This window comes from Psittacula echo (assembly GCF_963264785.1).
Source record: "Psittacula echo genome assembly, chromosome: 27".
NCBI classification, from domain to species: Eukaryota; Metazoa; Chordata; class Aves; order Psittaciformes; family Psittacidae; genus Psittacula; species Psittacula echo.
In genome coordinates, this window is record NC_137762.1 from 1981385 (window position 1) to 2005449 (window position 24065).

Here is a 24065-nt window from a genome sequence, read left to right on the forward strand (position 1 = left end):
GCGTTAAATAAAAAAATAAAAAATAAAAAAAAACCAACCCAAAAAACCAACAAAAAACCAAAAAAACAACAAAAAAAATCAGGACAATCATGTGCCCAACACACGTTGTTGCTTCCTCCTGATACACGCGAGCTCTCCCATCCTCAGCTCTACAGCTGAAACTCAGTCCTACGGTTTTATTTAATGAACGACACATTTATGAACAATCAAATGATCCTCGTAAAAATTTTATTGAAGGACATAAAAACATCCACGACTACTTGCCGAATAATGCAGCCTTTCACTGCAAAAGCCCAGTCTTTCTTCCCCCCCCCCCCCTTTTTTCTTTTTGGGGGGGGTGTTAATATTATTTCCCCCTCCTCTTTGCAAAGATGCTCCTCATACTGTGTCTAGATTATTTTCTCTCCTCCTGAAGACACTTATTGCTCAAAACAGGACTAGATGTGCCTGTGCCCCACAGACTCCTCAGCTGCTGAGCAGCCTGACGATGAGACAGCGCTGCAAAAGATGACAAAAGCCCCTTTTGCTTTTAGGCTAAAAGCTTCTTCCTCCCCCCCCTCCCCCCCAGCTCCTTTCTCCAAGTGGGGAGCCCACCTCCACCTCACTTCTCACTTCCCCCCTCTCCCCTTCCCACCGATATTCAATTTAATGTATCCATTAGAGGCTAGAAGCTGCAGAAGGAAAGGACAGAGACAAATTACGTCAAGAAATAGTTCCTGGACTACCTTCCACAATTACCTTCCACCTTCCTCAGCACCAGGGCAAAGCTTCCCCCCCACTCCAAGCCCGTAAAGAGCATCCCCCGGTGAGGACCGGCCGAGCCTCCCTCCTCCCCATCCCCGCCCCGTTTCCAGCGCTTTTAGGAAAAGCCGGGTCGCCTATTAAAAAAAATAAATAAATAAATTAAAAAAAAAAAAAAAAAGGAAGGAGAGAGGGGAAAAAAAAAAAAAAAAAAAAAGACCTGCGGATTGATCCACGCTATATTTTTGGGTAAATACAATCACGTGAGGGCGGGCAGCCAATGGCACACTGGGAAAGGCTGAAAAAATAATTACCTGCCCTGATTGTTCTATGAGAAGATAAAAAGTACACATACAGTTCATACAATAATCTTATGAATGTAAAAGAGGGGGGAACCATGTCGGCTTCTGGCCCCATAAGCAACTACTATGTTGACTCCTTGATAAGCCACGAGAACGAAGAGCTCTTGGCCTCCAGGTTCCCCGGCTCTGCCTCCCACCCGGCTGCCGCCCGACCGTCAGGATTAGTCCCGGACTGTGCCGACTTCCCGTCCTGCAGTTTCGCCCCCAAGCCGGCCGTTTTCACCACCTCGTGGGCTCCCGTCCACTCCCAGTCCTCCGTGGGCTACCACCCCTACGCCCCGCAGGCGCCCGTGGGGGCCGAGCCCAGGTACATGCGGACTTGGCTGGAGCCCCTCGCCGGGGCCGTCTCCTTCCCGGCCTTCGCCCCCGGGGCTCGCCCCTACGGCCTCAAGCCCGACGCCTTCCCGGGGCGGCGGGCAGAGTGCGGCCCCGCCGACGGCCGCGGCTACGCGGACTACATGTACGCGGCTCCGGGGGAGCTGAGAGACAGAGCAGCGCAGACAATTCCTTCCCCGGAGTCCGAAGCCATCGCTTCCAGCAAACACAAAGAAGAAAAGCACGAATTAGACCCTAGTAAGTCGAAGTCATTCTTGTTTACGACCGGGGAGGCATTACGGCTTCCAGGACCCTACTCAATAAAATGAAATTACCTTAGAGAGCCCGACCCTAAAACTCCAGATACGCAGGAAGATCTGGGGGTTTGAGCGAGTCCGCCTAGCAGAGCCGGAGAGCGAATATCTCGACTTTGTTTTGGGCTCTTTAGTCTTTTTTTCCCCCTCTTTCCCCCTTTTTTTCCTTTTTAAGATTTTCTTTGCAAAGGGAGGGGGGGCGGCTGTTGGCTTCTTTGGTCAAATATTCACCACCTTCCACCAGGAGGAATTAAAAAAAAGCTAAATATATATATAGAGAGAAAAGGAGAGTGCGTGTGTGAGAGGCAGCGAGAGGGGGGTAGGCAGGAGGAGGAAGCTCTTCCCTTTCAAATATTCCTACTTTCAAAGAACAAGGAAGAGTTGTAGCTGGCTGGAAGTGAACGTCTTGATGTGGGTTTGGGTTTTTTTGGGGAGGGGTAAGGACTCTCTCTGGATAAATGCAGAGGTGTCTCTTTATCTATTTTTAAAATCAATAAAAGCTCCACCGGTACAATTATTCCTAAAATGCTCCTACACGTGGGAATAAATGAAAAGGTGGGTGTCCAGGGCGAGGGTGGGGGGCGTGTGTGAGTGTGCAAGGGAGAAAGAGGAAAATTGGGAATTGTAAAGGCATAAAGTAAGTGCGTGGAGGTAGCTGAGGGCAAAAGGCAGCAAGCGCAGGACATTGGACCATACACTTGAAGAAACATCTTTTGCAGCCCAAGGGAGAGAGGGAGGGAGGGAGGGGAGTGAAAACTCAAAAAGATAAAAAGGAGGGAAAGAAAAACTAAGCCAGGCATCAGGAAACCTTGAACATTGTAGGGACAGGAGTCAGGTAACTGCCACCACCACCCTCACCTCCAGCCTGCAGTGCAGGGAGCCTGGACCCCGGCTCTGCAGAGGGGACCAGCTCCGGAGTGGTGCAGCCGGGAGTTCAGCTCTGACCCTGGGATGAATAATAAAATAGAAACCCCCAAAACCCACCCAAGCCAAGCCCTTCTCTCCAAACCCTCCCGGTAGCAGCTCCGCATTCGCGGGGGATGCAGAGGGAGAAGATGCAGGGGCCTCAGCTCGGCCCCACAACCGGGGGGGACTCCCCCGGCCTAAGATGGGGGTGATTTCCGAGGGGTAAAGCCGGGTGACAGCACCTTGGTGCCTCTCGCTCTCTATCTGGCAAGAAGCTCACACCTCTATTTATGACAGGCGGGCTGGTGCCAGGCACCCTCGTGATAAAAATAAGTCAAGGAATCAGAGGGCGAAAGGGTCCCTTTGCTGGCAGGCAGATGCCTAAACCGGCTGAGGGGAGAAAAAACCCTTTTCCCAAGGATGGGAGCTATGGTTTTTTTCCCCCTGACCAACGGGGCTGGAGCAGCAGTGGGGAAAGTCCTGTAGCCTAGGGGAAATAAAAAAGAAAAGGCAATTTCTGGGGAGCCAGTGGGATATCTCGCGTGTCATCCTTAAGATATTAAAACAACAAACTCGGCTTTCCAGGTCTGGGAAAGCTTCTAGGGAAAGTATTGGAGAGCTGAGGTTGTAAAAAGAGTTTATGGGCCTATGAAATGGTGGGAATTTTGACTTTTTATGACTATGTTCTTAGATTACTGCTAGTAGCAGTCATGTGGATAATTATTATTTTAAACCCATTGCTACAGTTTTATTTACTGAAACTTTTATGTGAGAACAGCAGCAAAAGAAAAGGAAATGACCCCTCCAAAATAAACAGATTAAACTCTTCTGAAGGTCACTTAAAATATTTAGGTAAGATCTGCTAATTAAACAGGTTTCTTTCTCTAGATACACAGGGCGTGGAGGGGGGAGGGAAGAAAGGCCAGCTGTATACATTGATTTTTTTTTCCACCCCCCAAAAATATAAAAATCTTCTTTCTCAGACAATCCCGTCGCAAATTGGATTCATGCGCGCTCCACGAGGAAGAAAAGATGTCCTTACACAAAGTATCAGACCCTGGAACTGGAAAAAGAGTTTTTATTCAATATGTACCTTACACGGGACCGAAGGTACGAAGTAGCCAGAGTCCTTAATCTCACTGAACGCCAAGTCAAAATCTGGTTTCAGAACAGGCGAATGAAAATGAAGAAAATGAATAAAGAAAAAACCGATAAAGAACAGCAATAAAGTTGGCAAAGTCCAGTCAATGAGAAACGAGGGTGGAGAGAAAGAAAGAAAAAAAAAAAAAAAAAAGAAAAAAAAGGAAAAAAAAAAAAAAAAGAAAATAAAAAAGAGGCTGGTTTTGGGGGTTGAAATATTTCTGACTTTGAATGTGCGGATGAATGTTTTAGCGTTATAGGCAACCACAGCAAGCGTTTGGGGACACGAGTCTTTTCTAAAATGCAACTAAATAAAAGAGAGATGCGGGGGGGGTTGTTTTCTCTTCCTTTCTTCTTCCTTGTTTTGTCCTCCTCAGAAAACAAACACAAGAAGTACTTGAATTTTTTTTTGTTTTTTAGTATTTTATTTCATAAATTAAACTTATCCAGTATTTTTATTTTTTAATTCCGCGAGCTCGTGAGTGAATATTTTGTACAAAAGAGAGGAAAAAGAGACAAAAAAAAAAAAAAAAAAGACTGAAGGGATTATGGCTCGATGATGTTCTGTCATGGTGTTGAACGTTTCTGCTGTACTTATTTGTGTATTTTATTCTCGTCTCAGAACCGTTCTGTAATATTGTTATGTTCGCTATTGTAGAGCAGCTCTATGTAAATATACCTAACGTCACGGGGAAAGACAAAAAAAAAAACCAACAAAGAGAGAAACAAAAAAAATCAGTATTTAGGTGTCTTTTTCTTTAAAGCCCTTTGCAAAGGAGCAGCCCCAGGGCTTTGCCGGTGCCGGTGTCGGTGCCGGTGCCTCGGCGGGGAGGACCCGAGCATCCCCCGCAGCCGAGAGCGGAGCTTTCTGCTTCCTTCCCCAGCCCTTTTCTATTTCAAAGTAGCATAATAAAAAGGCGCTGAGGTAAGGGTTATATGTGCCATCAATTTTGAGATTGGGATAATTAATTGTACTAATTTATGACCCCAGGCAATCGAAGGATATGTAAAAAGACTAAATATGGATGCTGGGAATAGAGGAGCTGGCAAAGGATCCGCTCACTGCCATCCGCTCAAGGGGGAGCTTCTGCCTTATCGATGGGGCTGCCAAAACTTGGAAGGTTGCTGGAAGTGTTGCTTCTCACAAGACAGCTCAGGAGAAGGGGAAAAAAGAAATGCTTGGGGTGGAGAATAGGGGAAAAAAGAAGTGCCTGGGGTGGAGAAGGGCTGGGGGGTGAGAGAAAAAGCAAGAGAATAAAGAAATAAACGTGTAGTGGCGAAGCGGCAGACTGCAAATTAAAAAATGTATATATATATATATAAAAAAAACCAAACAGAAAAACACAGGTCGGGGGGGGGGGGAGAGACAAAGCCCCCCCGCCCCTTCACCCTACAAGGGCAGATTAAAAAGAAGAGGGGGGGAGAAAAGGGTTGTTGGCTGCGGAAAGGTCAACACATTCCCCCCCCACCCCCCGTCCTGCCAGGGCGAGATGGGTCTGGTGCTGCAGAGGCGAGAAACCGCTGCCCACAGCGCAGGGAGCCGGAATTTATCACTGGCTCCTTCTCTGGGCGCTTTCCAGGCTGCTGAATGAGAAACAAGAGGCAGGAGATTGTATAAAAAATGAGCAGCGAGGGATGTTTAATCATAAAAACTTGTTATAGGTCCCTTTCTTTAATGAAATGAGTGGGGCAGCGTTTTAATCTTTCTAATCAAAACCAGATCAGGCGAGCGAGATACGTTTGTCGCCCTCGTCCCAGTTCCTCCGAAATCAAAAAATCTGGAAGCGATTACTTCTGGTGATCTCATAAAATATTGCTCTTTAATATTTCTTGCTGAAGCGTTTGGAGGTTTCTTTCCCTTGCCCTGATTTGTGTCCTCGCTTCTAAACCGGGGTCTATTTTTTGTCACCGGAGGGGGACAGGCACACCGCGGTCTGTCCGCGGAGACATCCCTGGAGCAGGGGAAGCTCAAAAGCCCTTTTACAATCCCAGTTTTGTGCTAGGTCTGTTTGGGAAAACCTTAACGAGCGCAATGAAATGGTCAGGTTAGAAAACATTTTAGCAGAGAGGAAGATTTATGGGCCGAAGGAAAAAAAGAAAAAGAAAAGAGAAGGGGGAAATCTTTCCATCTAAGTCATGTAATTTTAATTTTTTAAATTATTATTATTATTCCTCCCGTCTGTTTCTCTCCCTTCCTTCATCCCACCTCAAATAAAGAATGAAACCCTGCAGGGTTGGAAAGAGGGTCGCCAACGTCCTCTTAGCGAGAGAGGAGAAATCTCCCCGCTTTATCATTATTAAGAGGAAAATAACCCCCTAAACAACCAAAGAGCATCCCGATCATCCTTCGGACAGGACTTTTGAGGCAGTTTTGGACCCGTCTCTCTGGAGGGGCTTGTCAGGAACGTTTAGTGATGTTGAAAAGACATGATGTATGGAAGTTCATTTTGGCCCCCCTTTCATTCAAGCGGATCTCATTTCCAGTGCGACCACAGCCTGCTCCCTCCCCCTGACCCCCCTCTTTCCCTCCCCAGCCCCCCCCTTTCCTCCCGAGCCCCTCTGCCCCCCTCCCCCGACCCTCTCCCTCCCTGCCGCAGCCGTCTCCCCGGCCGGACCCCCCTTAGCGCCGGCGGGCAGCAGAGGAGATGCCCCTTTGTCTCCACCGAGCTGCTGGTTGGGGCTTTCTTTTGTTGGTGGTGGGTTGGGTTGGGTTAAAATCCTGCCGCAGTTTTAGTTCATGTGCAAGGCCCCCGGTATCCTCACACCACCCCCCCCTCCGTCCCGTCCCCCAGTGAAGGGTTACACCAGTTATAAAATGCCATTTGGCCATGCTGGGAGGCTGCGCTGGTGCGGCTCAGCCATTGAATTTCTCCTCCACAGTAGCCAGAGGAGAAGAAAAAAAAAGAGAAAAATCCCCAAACGCCTTTAGTGTGGCTCAAAATAAATAATAATAATTTTAAGAGAAAAAAAATCCTGCGGCTTGCACCCGGCAGCACGCCCTGTGGCCAGCCTTTCCCCGGATTAATGTATCAAAATGCTCCAATTTCGGCATTCTTTGACATATGGCGCGTGTGTGCAGACGCATACTGATACAGCTATTGTGTGCTGGCGCTTGTGACCATGCACATCTCTTTCTGCCTGGGGAGAGATGCGCTTATAGCTCTCGGAGGGAATAAAGAAAAAATAATTAATGAGATATATATATATATGCGCGAATATAAGGTTCTGGGGGTGTTTCATGGCGGGGTGTGTGTGCGCCTGGTTTCTAATCTACCCTTTTGTAAGGCTCACAAAACCGACAGGACTCTACAGCTGTCCATAGGTACATTTCCGCAGCCAAAAAAATGCCACTTTTACAACTCTGTTTGTCTCCCTGCTATGCGGGGCTGAATAGGAGCGAACAAAACAGGACCCTAGATCTGGCTAGACGTCTGGCTTTAATTGCTTTATGGTTTAAATAAGGTGGGTGCTCTTCTCTTTGAAACCGGATTATTGGAATGTTTTGTCTACAAGCTACAAACAACAGACCCCCCTCGGACAAGGGGAGGTAAAAAAGAAAAAAACCACAGCAAAAAAACCCACAACCAAACACTCACAAAAAAACACCCAAAAAGGAAAATCAAACCCTAACTCGAAGCTAAAACTGATAAAAACGGAGGTTGGAGGTGGGGGATGTGGCATATCTGGTGGGTTTGTTTGGTCCAGCGTGTGTGTGCTGTTAGATTTGTCATTATTATGGATGAGGGAGAAAAAATATATATACAGGGAGGAAAATGTCTTTTTTAATATATATATTACATATATATTAGGCAGGAAAAATCCTGTCCGTGCTCCGTGTCTCTATAGGGGTGGCCGCACCGCGCTGCGCTGCTGGAGTTCCCCCATACCCCCAAAACCTCCGGTAAAGGATTATCGGTTATAACGCACAGTGGGGGCTGGTGGGTGCACCCCCCACTAGCCCCGCACCCGCGGCGCTGCGCCCCGGCGCGACCACGAGATGGCGCTGTTGCCCAATGATAGCGCGGGGCTGCGCGCAGCGGGAAGCGCCCCGCGGCTCCCCCGCACCCGCGGAAGGGGCTGCGCGCCCGGGGATGGAAGAAGGGGGCACGGAACTACCTACCCCCACCTCTACACGCACACTCCGCACTGTGCTGAACCCCCTCAGGAACAGCTTCTTCTTTAAGAGTATTTTTTATCCGCGGGGAGCGCGGAGCAGCGCTCAGGGCTGACATCTCACGGCGCGGGGAGAGCATAAATGCATAAAAAATGCTTGCACAGAGAAATTGCCTGTTTTGAAGTGGTTGTGAGCTTCAGCGCTTTCCCCCCTTTCTTTCTGTCTCTTTATTTACGCATGTCACGTCTCTCTCCCAAACCTCCTCATTTTGGGGTGGGGAAGGAGGGAATGACATTTTCCAGTGAAGGTCAGGGCAAAGGGAGAGGAGGGGGGAGAAAATAAACTCGTGAGGGCACAATGAAGCACCTAAAAGTACAATATAACCACACCGATAAAGCAGCATTGAAGCGCATGCACCAGCAAGACACATCACCCCCCTCCATCCCCACATCTAAACACGGCCAAAACAGTAAAGACAAAGAGCAGCACTTTCCCCAGACAGTAAATGTCAAAATATTTTCCTTAAAAAGAAGCAGGCGATTGCATATATCTTATTTCATGCAATCTGGAAGGGGGTGGTGGGTCCTTTCTTTCACAGACGCTGAAGGCAAATATTTATTTCCCAGCCTAAGGTAGGATTCGGAAAGATTCTCTGCACCTTTGCTAACTGTATCCAGGGATAATGATTGGAAAAATACAGCAGTTTTTCCCAATCCCAGCCCAAACTGCCCTTATCTGACAACTTTATTGGGATATTTTTTTGCACTTTCATTTGCACGGCTGCCTTTATTGCACGGGTAGGCACTGGGATTTTAAAAATAGAAATGCTATTGATTAGAGGAGGAAAATGCTTCAGCTCGATTATTAGCTGTTAATTAAAGAGTCTCTATCCCTACTTGCTCTTTCGTTTATTTTGGGGGGTTCCCTAAGGGAAGGGCAATCTGGGGAAGGGGGGATGAGATGGGTGAGCTCTGTAAAAATGAATATGATCATCATGCCGTCCATGGGATTACTGGGGTATGAAGACTGTTTCTTCACAGCAAAAGTAGCTTGATTTCAAACAATATTTTCACAACAGGCAGTGGAAAAATCACTGTTCTGCATCGCTCATTGTCTGCTTACGGGGAGGAAAACCCCACTACCCATTGCCTTTCTAAATGGAAAAATACACCCTCGAATTACGAAAATCTAATGGGGGACTGGGTGGCTACTTGGTCTTTTCCTCTACTTGGGAAGGTGTCTGCAAAAAAAGGAGGAAATGAAATACAAGTTTCAACCTCACCAGAGGTTTGAACCACTCCATGCCTCAAAAAAAGCGAGAATGTGACCTTTGCTGGGCAGAAAAACACCTCAAACCAGCCTGGCGAGGGGAGCTGGGATGGTGTTTTCCTCCTTCCACACTTGAAATCGGTCAGAGTCACCCAGGTCTCTTCTGAAAATAATTAGGCTGGGTGGGTTTTTTTGGTGGAAGAACATGAGGGAAAGATTTGGAGGTCTGCAGACTTTGGAAGGAAACACGGGGGACTGTTAAGAACACGGTGTCATTCAGTGGGTTTGATCAATTTTTGCGGCTCTCCAGAAAACAGTCATTTCCGAAGTGTGTGTGTCTCCTCCTCCCCCACCGGCCCCGAAAAATTAACACGAATCCTGGTGATTTGATGTGATTTTTTAATGAGCTGAGTTCCTTCATGCAGTCGTAAAAAATGAAGTGTCCGAAGTGAAAGGCTGCAGTGAGTGGTCACTTAGAGTGCAAAAAGTGGGGGCGAGGGGCACAAATACCACTGGCAATGGGAAAAGATGGGGGGAAATCGCTCTGTGGGATAGCGAAACGGTAAAAAAAAGAAGCTCGGTGGTGATATTTTACAGGCATGCACAAAAGGGAGTACATACTTTCTGTCTCACTTTGCCTCTCTTTTCGTCCAAAGTAGCTTTCTTTAAGCAATGGTCTACTTTATTCCCCTGGAAGGACGCTTCCCTGTTATTTCCAGCCGTGGATTTTCAGTGGTTGGTTTGAAAGGAAGCAAGGGGAGGAATAAATAAATAAATAAATAAATAAATAAATTAACAAATAACTCCCCATAATTTTCTGCCTTTATTTTCTTTAAAGAAGGACAGCCAAGAAGCAGCCAATCAATACGGAGACGCTTCCCTCGCCCGCTCGCTCCCCGTTTTGCTTTTGTTTGCTTGTTTGATTCCAATCTGGCAACCACCATCACCACAATAACAACAACACACGCACCCCCTTACCCACAGAAAGCCGAATAAATAAAGAAAGAAAGGAAGAAAGCTGGGCTCAGCGACTCCAGCCACACCAGACACCCCCTTCCTTCCCCTTTCTGCCCCCCCTCTAGGTGGGGCCAAACCCACCCTCACAGTCGTCCCCCCCCCAAACCCCAACACAATGACAACAACACCAGGGGTACCCTCAGCATTCTCCCTGGCTATGGGGTGACCCCATGGGAGGGGAGGAGGCGGTGCTGAGCACTACGAGAAGCTCACCCCGAATTATTATTTAGAGGGGTGGTGATGGGGAGGGCAAGGGGGGGGCTGCTTGGGCTCCCTTTACCTGTTGAGGTTACCTAGGCTGACCTCCCAGCGCATGTATTTGCTGCCATCAGTGAAGAGGCTGCTGCTGGGAAAAAAAGAAAGGGGGGGGGTTGTGCTTGTGTTTGATATTAATGCGCACCTTCACCCTCCTCTAGTCATTAGGTGTGGGCCCCCACCTCTTCAGAGGGTTGTGTGGGTGTCGTCCCCCCCCCTTCGGTGTACACCTCCTTTGCTTCAGACGTACACCATCACAGCCGCCCCCAAAGCAAAGCGCCCCAAAACGCTGTCATTTGGCTGCAGGCTGTCTCGGCGTGGCGGAGGGATGTGTACATCTCGTGTGTGAGGGGAGAGAGGAGGGAAAAAAAAAAAAAAAAAGAAGAAGAAGGAAAAAAAAAAAAAAAAAAGCCACACCACCGGGATTTTGAGGAATTTGCCTGTGGTGTTAAAGGGAAGGAGCAGAGTTACAGAGAAATTGAGAGAGAGAGAGAGCTCTACCTACCGACAGATTACAAGAGAAGTCAAGAGCACCGCGAACCAAGCGTACAGACACACAGAGGCACCATGAAACGCCTTTGAGATCGCATTAAAACCAAAAAAAAAAAAAAAAAAACCAAAAAAAAAACCAAAACAAAAAAAAAGCCACTAAAAAGCAGGACTTGAGACAGTCCAGGGACAACCTCGCTCTAATCTCGAATTAAAGCGTCTTTTTTTTTTTTAAATTTATCTTTTTTTTCTCCTTTTCTTTTTTTTTTTTTTTTTTTTTTGCATGCGAGGGTCATGAGTTCCTACTTTGTAAATCCTCTTTTTTCCAAGTACAAAGGCGGTGAATCGCTGGAGCCAACTTACTACGACTGCAGATTTCCACAAAGTGTTAGCAGGAGCCATGCTCTCGTATATGGTCCGGGCACTACTGCTCCCACCTTCCAGCACCCTTCACACCACGTCCAAGAGTTTTTCCACCACGGAACCTCCAGCATCTCCAACTCTGGATACCAGCAAAACCCATGCGCCTTGGCGTGTCACGGAGACGCTTCTAAATTCTATGGATATGAAGCTCTACCGAGGCAATCGCTTTATGGTGCTCAGCAAGAGACGACTGTTGTACAATATCCTGACTGTAAATCGTCTTCCAACAGTAACTCTAGCGAGGGACAAGGGCATTTAAATCAAAATTCGTCTCCCAGTCTCATGTTCCCATGGATGAGACCTCACGGTTAGGACCTTTTTTTCCTCCTCCTTAAATGTTTTCCTTTATTTTTCTCTCTTTCTCTCTGTCTCTCTCTCTTCTCTCTGTCTGTCTATATATATATATGTATGCATATAGAAGCACAAACATATGTATAGCTATATAAACATGCACATACACACATATGCATACATATATATATGAAAGAATCTATATATGAGGCATAGATGTAAAATATGAAAGAAATGAGCAGTTTTGTGCTAATGTTTCTTCTTTTTAGGAAGACCTTTGAAAGCAAACAAGACAGCAGTTACTAGAGAGCCAGCAAGGTGATTCCCTGCAAAAGGCTTAAATCACAATAAAGTAAAACTTGTTTTTTATTGCTTGCCTTGAGGATAGGCAATAAGATACAGCTCCCACGAGGTTGTTTGCATGTTGACAATACACTGCTCTTTAAAATGTCATATAGCCTTTCATAACTGCTTGGAGACGAAGCCTGAAAGGTGGGAACTTGTATAAGTATTACTAATACTTTACATCTGTTTCGTAGAGCCTAGAGATAAAAGTTTAAACAGAAAAGGAAACTTAGCTCGGAGCTATGGGGTGGGGTGGAGGAGAACAGGCTGCTGTCCTGGGTTAAAAAAGAAGAAGGGGGTGGGAAATTCAAAATAATTCGTGCTGAATGGAACTTTGCTCATGTGAAGTCCAGATAATTGCACAGAAAGCGAAATACTTCAAAGTACAAGTTTCCCCCAGCTAAGGACCAAGGTTGTCTCGAAGCCTTGTTAATTCAAAACATGTGAAGGTTAGTGTTAATTTTAAGGACAACCAAAGCCCCAAAGTTGTTCCCCCTACCCCCAAGCGAATTTAGCAACAAGAAGAATAGAAAATAGAAAGGGCTCCTGGCTAATGCAGAGAGGATGTGGCCCACAGGCTGGGAGATAAACGCAGAGGAAAACATGCTTTGACCTAGAGGTAGTCTCAAGGATGCAATCATTTCAAACTGGAGCTTTTCCTTTTTTTGCAAATAGATTGGTTTTCTCATTAAGAAAGGTCGGTGCAGAAGGAAGTGCAGGGGCTCAGCTGCACATACCACTGTCCTCTTCCTTGCTTTTTTTTGGGGGGGCTATTGCTGCAAATGTCCATCTCGAGTTGGTTTAAATACAATCTCTGTGTTTGCACAGGCAAATACCCATCTCTGTCTGTGTGTGCTTTACAACCACACAGCCCTAAGTGAAGGGATGGGGAGTTACTAGGAAATTCGGTGTCTAAGGCTGTAAATATTAGGAAACAGAAGGATCCTGAGCCTGTGTTTTGGGAAGAATATTTGGAAAAGCAATCCAGAATTGGGCATTTTGAGGGGAAAAGAGAGAAAGAGAGGGAGAGAGGAAGGAAGAAAGGAAAAGTGGGGGAGAAAGGAGAGAAAGGGAGCAAGGTAAAGAAAGAAAAGAAAAGAAAAGAAAAGAAAAGAAAAGAAAAGAAAAGAAAAGAAAAGAAAAGAAAAGAAAAGAAAAGAAAAGAAAAGAAAAGAAAAGAAAGAAAAGAAAGAAAAGAAAGAAAGAAAGAAAGAAAGAAAGAAAGAAAGAAAGAAAGAAAGAAAGAAAGAAGGAAAGAGAAAGAGAGAGAGAAAGAAATAATTTAGAGATGAAAAATGAAGAAAGAATTAAGAAATAAGGAAGTAAAGAAAAGAAAAGTAAGAAAGAAATAAAGAAGGAAATAACAGCAAGAAAGAAAAAAACAATGGGGAAAAGGAGAAAGACTGGAGAGGGTTTTACGGTGAACAATGCACCTTTCCTAGGAAAATAGTTATTTTTCATAAAATGGAGCTGCTCACCAGGACTCCCCATCTAGAGCCACCTTTTAGGAAGCTGGAAAGGTCTCTTTTGTGCATGAGCTTGACACACACCTCCCTGCACCCAGCCAGGCAGCCAGAGCTTAGCGCTCCCCAGGACAGCCAGGGAGGGCAGCTGGCTCTCAGTATCAACAGCAATATCAACCCAATGGTTATTAATAATAACCCAGCCACTTTCCTTTAACGCCTTTAATATGCAAAGGGTTGAAAGGGCCTTCTTTTTTTGGGGGGGGGGGAGGCAGTAGTTTCTCTAGGAAAATTGAGGCTAAGGGCTGGGGGTGGGGGGGAAACAGAGCCTCCAAAGCGGGAGAATTAAGAAGTTATTTGATGTTTGTGTCCTACAGCTCCCGGAAGACGCAGTGGCAGACAAACTTACAGCCGGTACCAGACCCTGGAGTTAGAAAAGGAGTTCCTCTTCAACCCGTATTTGACACGGAAGCGGCGGATTGAGGTCTCTCACGCCCTGGGACTGACCGAGAGACAAGTGAAGATCTGGTTCCAGAACAGGAGGATGAAGTGGAAAAAAGAAAACAATAAAGATAAGCTGCCGGGGGCCAGGGACGAGGAGAAAACGGAAGAAGAAGGGAATGAAGAAGAGGAAAAAGAAGAGGAGGAAAAAGAAGAAAGCAAGGACTGAGTTCTCAGCCCCTTGAAGTCTCGTTTTATGGCAGATGATAAATCGAGATGTTTACGACGGTCATTTGCTTTTATAGAGTATAGAATGGAGAGGCTCACACAGCAGTAACTACCTGTCAAACAGTTGTAGCCTTTTTTATTGTCATAGAAACTTCCCCTACTTTACCCCCCCCCCCTTTTTTTCTTTTTCTTTTTAATAGCTGCGTTTTTAGTTCAATAAATACATAGTTGGCTTGGCTGCAAGAGCAGGGAGGGAAGAAAATGTAAAAAATTAAGAATTAAATGATCCAGCAAAGCAAAACCATCCCCAAGCCCCAGCAGCCCTAAACCCTGGAAGCAAATGTCACTGCTCGTCCTCTGCTCCCTCCGCTCCCGCCTGCGAGGCTGCACACATGGGTGGGTGCAGAATATGTATTTATCTGAACAGCTTTGACTTTGCCTATATTTTTTTTGGGGGGAAAGATCTTTTTTAAGCTTGGTTTTGCCTCTCCCGAATGACCCTAGGGGAAGTGCGAGGGTGCTTCCAGCTTCCTTAGCTTGTTTGTGTAGTGTCTGTCTATCTGTGGAGATCTCCATTCCTACTAGCCATTTATCAATCCTCTCGGAGGGGCCAGTCCTGCAGCCCCTGCTAGATAAGAAGAGCAGCTTGGAGGGTGAGCATACCTGGCAGCGCCCTCAAACACACCCCCCGCCTCACCAACCCCCCCCCATTCCTATAGGATTGAGGCTTGTATATACCTTGATAGGCCAAAAGACGCAACCCACCTCCTTCTTTATTTCTATAGGCGCTGTTTACCCTTTGCCTGTGTGAGCACTCGAAATTCTTCATGTACTACCTAAAGGGAAAACCTGCAATAATTATCAAATCTACTATCAACAAGGGGCTTACGTATCCTAGATTTTCCTTGGTCAGAATTTATTTAAGAGAGAGCGAGCTGTGGTTTTGCCCTGATGCAAGCTACTAAGTAGCATAAAAGAATAATAAAAATACAATAATAATAATAATAAATAAATAAAAAAAAATCTCAACCAACCTTGTATTGTACTTTATCACTACCTATAGAAGGAGTCATGCTTTGGAAGTATTTGTAATGCGGTTTTATTGTCGTTTGTTGCTGCTTATTTTCTTGGAAAAAAAAAATAATAATAAAAAAAAAATCCCAACAACTGAAACTGCCTAGTTGAGAACGCACAGTATTGTATTATTTTATTGTGCTTATAAAGTAGTGTAGAACTAAATTGCACTGAATGTATAGTTATCTATTTGTCTTGACTTATCTGTTAATGCAACATGCTCGAAACACACAAAAAGGAACCCCTCGTCATTTGTTTTATGTAAAAGCATAGTTCTGCGTGTTCAAACTCTGAATGTAGCAATTACCGCCAGGAAAAAAAAAGAAAAAGAATAAAAAAAAACCCCAACCTCTGGACACCGTGGATTTGTATTGTATACGTGAGACATTACGTAAATAATAATAATTATAATAATAAAAATAATAAAAGGATTTTAAAAGGACTGCGTTGCCTCCAGTGCTATGTCTCTATTTCAAAGCACCCACACGTACCCATCACTCAGAGTGGGCTCTGACTAATAGTTCACCCTTGGAATCATCGTTGGCACGCTTCAAAAAACCAAGGCTCATCTTTTATTTGAGAGGAAATCAGAATATCTTGGCTCAAGCACCAGCGGAGGTGGCTGGGGCGGGGGGGAGGATTCCCCGGCCAGAGCCTGAGCGGGGCACAAAAAAACCCCTCATTAAACCCTGCTGCTAATTGTGTGTCTGAAGCTGTAGGTCCGCCAAAAAAATACGAATAAAATCAAATATTGCAAAGACTCCGGAGCTGTGAAGTGTTTCTTGGCTGCGAGAGAGGTTTCTTTGTGGGGTGGAAAAAGGGAGACGGGGGTGCGTTGGGTTTCCACTGGGAATTGCAAACCCCACACTGGTTCTAGGGTGCAGGAAAACCCCTTCCTTACGAGTGGGAGGAGGAGACGCCGTTTTCCCCCCCGTTTCTAAGGACAATCCGGCGGTCGTCCGCGGGAGGTGGCGAGGCTGGAGAGATGCGGGATGCACAGAAACCCACCCGCACCCGCGGAAGAGTGTGAGGCAGCGGGGGGTCGGGGGAAACGCAGTCCCCGGGGGAAAGCAGCCCCAAACCCGCCTTCAAAAAATTAAAGTTGGCAAGAAAACAGTGTAATTCTTTATATTTTAATTCCCCAGGTGTAAAGTCTCTTTTCCTCTCCCCCCAGATTCACACCTTCTTCCCCATGGACGCCATCCCTAAAAACCACGTCCTTTTCTTTTACTACTATTACTATTACTGCTAGTACTACGGCTCCTGCTAGTATTATTATTATTATTATTATTATTCATAATAATATATGGTGTTGTATTATAATATTATACTGTATATGATATGCTATGGTGTTATATCTTATAATCTTGCATCATATCATGCTCTATTCTATTATATCCTATCCTATGACACGATATCATATCATATTTTATCATATTGTGTTATATTATATCATATTATATTGCATTTAGAGCAAAACCTGGCGTGATGCCTTCAGGTCTCTCTTCTCCATCTCGGATGGGAGATAAACTTTCTAATTATTTCTCTTCCCACCAGCTTCATTTCCCTGAGCGAGGTCTATTGATCTGTAAAACCCAGTCTATCCTTTTTTCTTTCTAACCCCTCTCTGCTGATCAATCTCGAGACCAGGGATGCAGAAGAAGAGGGGATGTTTACCCAGATATTGCAGATAAGGGAGCACAAGGCTCCTCGCACGCAGTCTGGTGCGCGGAGCTGTGTCTGGAGGCTCCTCCGTGGGCTTCAGACATTCTTAACCCAAACCCCACTAAGCTTAAAGGATTTAAATGCCTCGGGGCTTGAAATTGCTGGACTCTGCCCAGGAGAGCTGGGGGAAAAGATTAGGAAAAAACCCCAAAAACCCAACAAAATAAGATGACAAAAAAAAAAAAAAAAATTAAAATGAAAAAATAATAAAAAATTATAAATAAATGCATATAAGGAGGGTTTACAGCGCACAGGAAAACGAGAGTCGGGTGGGTTTTCACCCTTTTATTCACCTCCCCCCCCCATATCTGCAGCGCCCTGCAATGCCAGGGGGAAAATGGGATTGGAGAGGTGGGGGATGCACCGAAAATGGCATCAGCGGGGTCGGATCCTGCTCGGGGATGGGGCTGAGCGGCTGCGTGTGGATGCAGCTCCCGTGGGTGCCCACTCCCGAATTGCACAAAACCCCAACGCGGGCAGAATTCCAAGGGGTGCGGAGCCTGTTACGGCTCTGTGAATCCAATTTAATCCCTCAGAAATACATAAAAATAACCAGCAATAAGGTTTATTCTAGACTTTTCCATGTCGAGGGCAGGCGCGGAAGGTAAGCGGGTTTATTAGTCATAAAATCGGTTTATTCTACCAAAGCTTTTTATTTGTAGGGCATATTTACCCAGATTTTACAACAAGAGGGACTTTTTTTCCCCTCTCCTCACAGGATGGAGATGTGCTCCTTCAGTCCAACGATTCGAAAACTCCGCAGAAATCAGTGAAAATAAAATATTTTCTGTTACGTTACTATATAAATAAAAAAAAAAAAGAAGGATCGGGATAAAAGATTCCTCCCAACGAAGCGGGGGGAGGAGAGGGAGAACTTATCGAAGTGTTTAAAAATACTAATAATAATAAAAAAAGAAGCTGCATCCGCACTCTATCCATCATATTTAAATCCACAAATCTAAGTAGTTTTATCCGAACGAATACTACGGAATGACATTTATCTATCAAAAGGGTCTGGAGTTAAATTATTGAAACTACAGCGGCAGCAGTTAGTTTTGGGGTAAATGTTTATGTTCTGTAGTCAACACAAGAGAGTCGCATCTTCAGATGACATCCAGTTATTTCTGTAATCACTCCATCATTTGCAGAGAAAAAGAGAAGAGACCATTTTATGGGGGAAAGTAATTTGAAAGAAGATTCGCTCTCCACAAAGTGGCTTATTCAGAAATGATCATAGCTTCGGTATTACTGAAATTAGACTCATCTACCCGCCTGAAGTAAGAAATATCGTCCTATTCCAGGCTTTTTATTAGCCAATCAAATTTCCTTCGGATCTCCATTTGTGATTTGTGAAAAATATAATTCCTCGAAAAGCTGAGTTTGAGCATATTGCTTATTTTCCCTTAATTTATTATTCTAATCACAGCCGCCGCCGCACGATAATGCAGCCATTAGGCGAAAAAATTCGTTTAGATTTTATACTCCGAAATGGGCACGGATTATATTTGAGAGACAACGAATTTCTCGGGCATTAAATTTTTGGGGGGTATTGCGCTGGTGGAGGCGAGGAAGGAGGGAGGGGAGGAAGATGCGCGGGGATGGAGGTGGGGGAAACTTTGTGAGCTGGATTTGTAACAACAAAAGGCAAATTTCCCCTATTACATATATATATATATATATTTAATGTCGTCCTATTTTTCCTCCCGATCTTCCCCCCTCCCTCGAATCCAAGCCTATTTTACCTCTCCCAAAATACCCTCGCTAATATCAGGGACGCAGCTTTATAGAGGGGGGTTGGGGGGGGAGGCGAAACGATCATCCCAAACCCTCCTTTAGCAAATGTGTGCCCAGGTTACTTTCTGCCTGCCAGGATCAAAATTTCCTCTTCACATTATGGAATTTATTATCTTGTCTGCTGGCTGGAAAATGGGATCTCCATTGTGTTTGGGAAGCTGTTGTGGTCGTAGTTTCCCCCCTCGTAACTTTTAACTACCTGTTATAAAATTTATTGGTGGTTTGTAAAGTGAATAAAGTAATTTCCCTTCCATCCGGTTGTATTGCAACCTTTGTGTTGTTTGGGCAGACAGACACGCATCCAGCCAGGAGGAGAAAAAATAGATAAATTAAAGAGGCAGTGAGTGAGTGCCCCCCTTCCACCTCCCCCTTTTGGTTTATTTTCCTCAATTAAAATGAAATTAAGGCGTGGAAATACCTGAAAAAAATTAATAATGGTTCTGTCTGTGGAAAAGAGCGGGCAAAACGCGGTAAAATGTATTTTTCAGGATGCGGGAGCGCAGCCGTAGGAGCTGATATTTAGGGATGGGGAGGGGTGTGGGGGAAAATAAAGATATCCCTCTCTTTGCAGAAGGAGAAGAGGAGCAGCAAGGCTCCTTGCAGGGTTTGGTGTGTAGGAGCCCATCTGAGTAGGCTGGGCTCTGCGGTTGCCTCTTTCCACCAGTTGTGGTTCGCGGGGGGCCTCCAAAAGCAGGCCTCTACACGGTGGAAAAATGTCGCTTCCCTTCCAAATCCATATTTTCCAGCCGTCTACAGGGCCCCCTCTCTCGGCTTGGGGTGGGGAGTGGGCAAAAATCAAAATAGTCGACATCAAAATAGAATCAAATCAAATTCCGCCTTTTAGCATCGCATCCCCGACACGGTGGCATGGGAAAACAAAGGCGGGGGGGGGGCTTGCTGGAGCAAAAAATAGCGTAGAAAACCAAGATGGAAATGCTGGAAAATCATGGATGTGGGGGTCCCACCGGCAAATCGTAAAGCGGGGTGGCTTGGGGAGATTTGGTAAAGGGGATGCAAGAGTTTCGGGGTCAATACCGCGCCTCTGGCTCAAGTTTTGGGTGTAATTCGGACAGTTCCAGGTGCCCCCCCTCAGGGCTGGGGTGGGCAGACGGAGTGCTGCGGGGGGGTGGAGTGGGGCGTGGAGGTTGGAGGGGTATTTGGGGGGGGGGGGACAAGGGACATTTTTTGCCCTGGGACGGTTTCATTTGCAGCGGACACACCCTTTGCAGTGAGGGTCTGGGCAGGAAAACCCGGGGGGCTCCGAAATTCCCATTTCCCCTCTTTCTTTCTCTCGAGCTCATTGTCCTTGATTATTAATTAAATGCTTTTCAAATTAACATGCTCTCCTCATTTAATATATGTCTTTCTCAAAGCCAGTCTGCTCCAGTTTTACCCCCACTACCCTTATTCCTCGATATTTTCCTATTCGCCCCCCCCAAATTAATTATGAACATGGAGACTAATAATTCTTAGCGCTAAAGGCCAAATCTCATTAGTTAAAGAAAAAATAAACGCTGAGAATTAACCTGAGCTGCAAATAATCATCAAATTAAACCGAATCTGTGTTTCAAAGGAAAAAAATCAGCCTGCACCCTGCTTTATATTAACGCGGTGGCTTAAAGGATTAAAAAAAGGGGGGGACGGGGAAAAGGGGGGGCGCGGAGGGGGGAAAAAATGGGAATATTAGAAGGGAATTGTATAAACATGGCGACAGACGAGAGCATTTGCACTCGTCACAAAAAAATGCAACGCATTCCTGGTTGTTTGCAGAAAATTTACAGCTGAGCAATAAAAGTTTACGACTGAATCACAAGTTGGATTGGCCACAGGAAGTCATGTGGACTCCATCCATGAACGTGAACTTTTTATTGTGGTTTCTCTTATGACTCTTTCGCAGTAGTCTTTCCTTTAACAGTCCAAGCAGTGCCAGGGGTAGGATGGTATTTCCCCCCCCCCCAATTATTAGCGTGATGATGATGATTTTTATTATTTTAATTTTTTTTTCGGCTTAAAAAAAAAATCGAGATTTCTTTTTTTTTTTTTTTTTTTTTTCTTTTTTTCCCCCCTCCCCGTCTCCTTGGGGTTGGAATTCTTGGTTGCTTTGGGCATTTTGGCATTAATGAGTTTACTGCTGCGTCTGGTTGCCGCCTCCTATTCCCCACCCCTAGGGGCAAAACGCAATGCATTTCCTTTGCAGGATGCGATGATGAGGGGGCACAAGCAGTTGTAAATACCTTTTTTTTTTTTTCAGCCCCAAAAAAAAACCCTAGAGAGAGACAGATTCCTCCTCCAGCTTCCCCCATCTCTTGCCCAACCAGAGAAGATCTGTTTTGCTTTTGTTTCCATATTTTTCTCCCCTTTTTTTGTGTGTTTTTTCTTTTGTTGTTTTTTTTTTTCCCTTTTCTTTCCTTTTTTTTAATGTTTCTGTGGAGCTGAGCTGCAGCGCCAGTGGATCAGAAAGAGGGAGAGACAGAGAAAAAAGAGAGAGAGTGTGAGAGAGAGGGAGAGGGGGAGACAGGAGCCTCTGGTAAGTGTTCCCTTATTGGTTAAAATGTGTAACTAATGATCCATAGCCCGGGTGTTAAGGATAATGATGCATCGTTGTGCGAGCGAGGGGTGTAGCTTGGATATGAGGGAAAGCTGCTGCGGGGCGGCAGAAATGCAGTTAATTCGGGGGGGGGGGGGGGGAGAGAAAAAAAAGGGGATTTGCTGTTGCTGATGTCATATTCGGGGTGCGGGGAGGCAGGTCGGGGGGCGCTGGGGGGTGGGGAAGGGTGAGGGGTAGGGGGAAGGAAAGGGGAGGAAAAGGAAAAATAAATATATATATATATGGACCGATGGAAAAATAATCCTTGTAACTTTTTCCCTTTAAAAGAATAATAATACGGGGGGGGGGGGAAGCGCATGCGCGGAGGAGCCGGCCCGGCGCTGCGCGGGTGGGGCTGCCGAGCCTGCTGGCAGTGCCATATTTAATGAGCTGCGGTGCTAATTGTGTACACTAGGCTCGGCCTTGTGCGCCCATCCCCCTTGCATCTCCCCCCCCAAACACCCCACCCCACGTAACAATCACCCAACCCCGGGGCCGCCGGCCGCGGCCTGCGAGTCTTCCGCGGGGCTGCGCGCTTCGCTCCCGCGGCGACTAATTAATATTAAGCGCGATGTGATTAACAATCAACTCTTTGCATCCCAAGAGCTTCCCCCTTTTCACTCCCTTTTCCATCCGGGCGGGTGTAAAGTTCTTCGGGAAAAAAAGGGTTTTCATAGGGTTTGATGGGATTTGATTGAATTCTATTGGATTTGATTAAGTTTTATGGAATCTCCCACCGCCGCTTTGTGAAGGAGCAATTGGACTCCCCGTCGTAAAATCTAATATCAGTGCTAATGTTCGGCAGCGCTCTGGTTTTCCTGCGAAGTGGTTAACACTGTGTTGGCTTTTGTAATTTATTTACATGCAAGTCCCACCCCTTTCCCTGATTTTTATTCTTATTTATTTCTTTCTTTTTCTCTCCCCCCCCCCTCTTCTCCTCCAGCAACTTTAATTCAGGTTTAACGGGTGAGATTTAAAGCGTGACCCTTCCCCTGCTAACCTCCCCCTCTACCTATCCATCCACCTACCCATCCATCATCTAATCTTATCTATCTCCCTGTATACACCCATGCCGTGTAAAGATACATATATATATATTTAATGTAGTGACTTCATTTCCTCTCGAGGTTGTATTTCTTTTGTCTTTCTTGATCAATTCGCTGTGTTAAAATAATAAAAAGTATATATTATAATAATGAGGGTGTGTAGGAGCAGAGATTTGCTGCTGGTGATGCCTGTGCACGTATAGGGTGGATGTACACATATATAGGGACGGACATTAAATAAACCCCGTGGGGGAGGGGTGGCAGAGTCGATGGCAATTTTCTGGCTTATTATAAGCGATTTTGGGGGTTCCTTAGTGTGTGGCCGCCTGCGGGAGGGGGGATTTGGGAGACGCAAGGGGGGTGCTGGAGGTAGGGGCCTCATTTTCTGCCTTGCTGCTTCCCCCCCCCTTTTTTTGGTGGTGGTTGTTGTTTTCTGGTGGGTGTTAAATGAAAATGGCCTCCTCGATTTTAATTTCCAGAGCGCGTTGGCAGAGGTTAATTAGCGAAAGCTGTTGATGAAGTTCTGGGGTGGTTTCCGGTGGCACTGTGTTAAATTTAATTACAAATATATATATATATATATGTGGGGCGGGGGGGGGGGAGGGGAAAAAAAAAGAGAAAGCCAAGTTTCCAAAGTTGTCTTCCCTTTTCTTTCAAGAATCTGGTAAAACCCTGCCCTGCCTTTGGGGCTGGAAATTATCGATTGGAGAAAAGGGATTTTTTAATGTATAGATTTATTCCGGCTTTGCATTTGAAGCAACGTGCGGACCCGCCGCTTATTTTCATTTTCCGAGCATGTAATAAATAGGGGATCGCGGATGGGGTGCGGGGGTGGGAGGGATAAAGGGGGAAAAGAGCCGAGTTTGCCTTGGTTTTGTTCGCCGGGAGACCGTTGTGTGGAGGCGCTGCCTGTACCGCGGCCAGTCGTAAAGACATTTTATGAGCAAACAATGAGTGTTTATTGGAACCACATGATTACAGAAATGGGATCTTTTATTGTTTTCAGGCTGAAATCCGTCTGCTTCCCCTTTCCGAGCCCCGGCTCCCGCCTTAAACCTCCAGCGCCAGGCCCGGACCCCCCAAATCAACTTTAAAATCTATTGATTTTTCTCCTTTCCCTTCCATCACCGCCACCCTTCAGTCCCTCGTAATACTGAGAAACATTTTTAGGATGTAGAGCGGGAATAACAGAATGATTTATATTCTCCGAGATTTATTTAGTATTATTTTTAAACCCTGGCTTAAAGCAGAGGAAATAAATTGCTGTTTGTACCGCGGGTTAAAGGAAAAGCGCCGCGTGTTATTGACACGGATTTCAGGACAGAACAGATTTTCTTGGGCAAATGGAATCGGTGAGGAAAAAGCAAAATAAAATCAGGATACTACAGAAAATTTTACATAAAATTAGAGCTTCCTAATTTATTTAGAAAGGGGATTTACTCCGAGGTGTTGAGTACGAGCCTAGGAAGGACATAAATACAATCTATGCAACAGGGGAAAAATCACGGTTTCCTCGAACGCGGCCACATTTCGCACGTTTATTCCCGACCGTGAACCCGTTTGATACGATCTGCCCCACGCATGGGCTTTTATCTCCTCGTCTATAAAAGCGTGTTACGATCAAATATATCTAAATAGAGAGCAGGAACGTGTGGGTGGTTTATTATGGCGAATCCGCCGTGTTGTAAGAGCCCGGAAAAACCTGTAACTACAAAGAAATGATTAG

General features: G+C 45.6%; 2 protein-coding genes across 2 annotated transcripts; both read left to right on the plus strand.

Annotated features, from left to right (window-relative positions):
- Positions 1-628: 628 nt before the first annotated feature.
- Positions 629-4953, plus strand: HOXC9 (homeobox C9). The gene is made up of 2 exons (XM_080635341.1): positions 629-1676; positions 3622-4953. Exons 1-2 carry the CDS (start codon positions 1115-1117, stop codon positions 3864-3866), a joined length of 807 nt encoding a protein of 268 aa, XP_080491467.1. The 5' UTR covers positions 629-1114; the 3' UTR covers positions 3867-4953.
- A 6189-nt stretch (positions 4954-11142) lies between these two features.
- On the plus strand, positions 11143-14114 carry HOXC8 (homeobox C8; the record flags this gene model as incomplete). Its single annotated transcript, XM_080635440.1, has 2 exons — positions 11143-11652; positions 13822-14114. The coding sequence occupies exons 1-2, from the start codon at positions 11217-11219 to the stop codon at positions 14112-14114; spliced, it is 729 nt and encodes a 242-aa protein (XP_080491566.1). The 5' UTR covers positions 11143-11216.
- Between the last annotated feature and the right edge of the window lie 9951 nt (positions 14115-24065).

Bases quoted from the DNA above. Each gene is read 5' to 3' on its own strand.
- HOXC9 (XM_080635341.1), top strand. From the start codon at position 1,115: ATGAATGTAAAAGAGGGGGGAACCATGTCGGCTTCTGGCCCCATAAGC. The intron at 1,677-3,621 runs GTAAGTCGAAGT...CTTCTTTCTCAG, and splicing joins AAAGCACGAATTAGACCCTA to ACAATCCCGTCGCAAATTGG.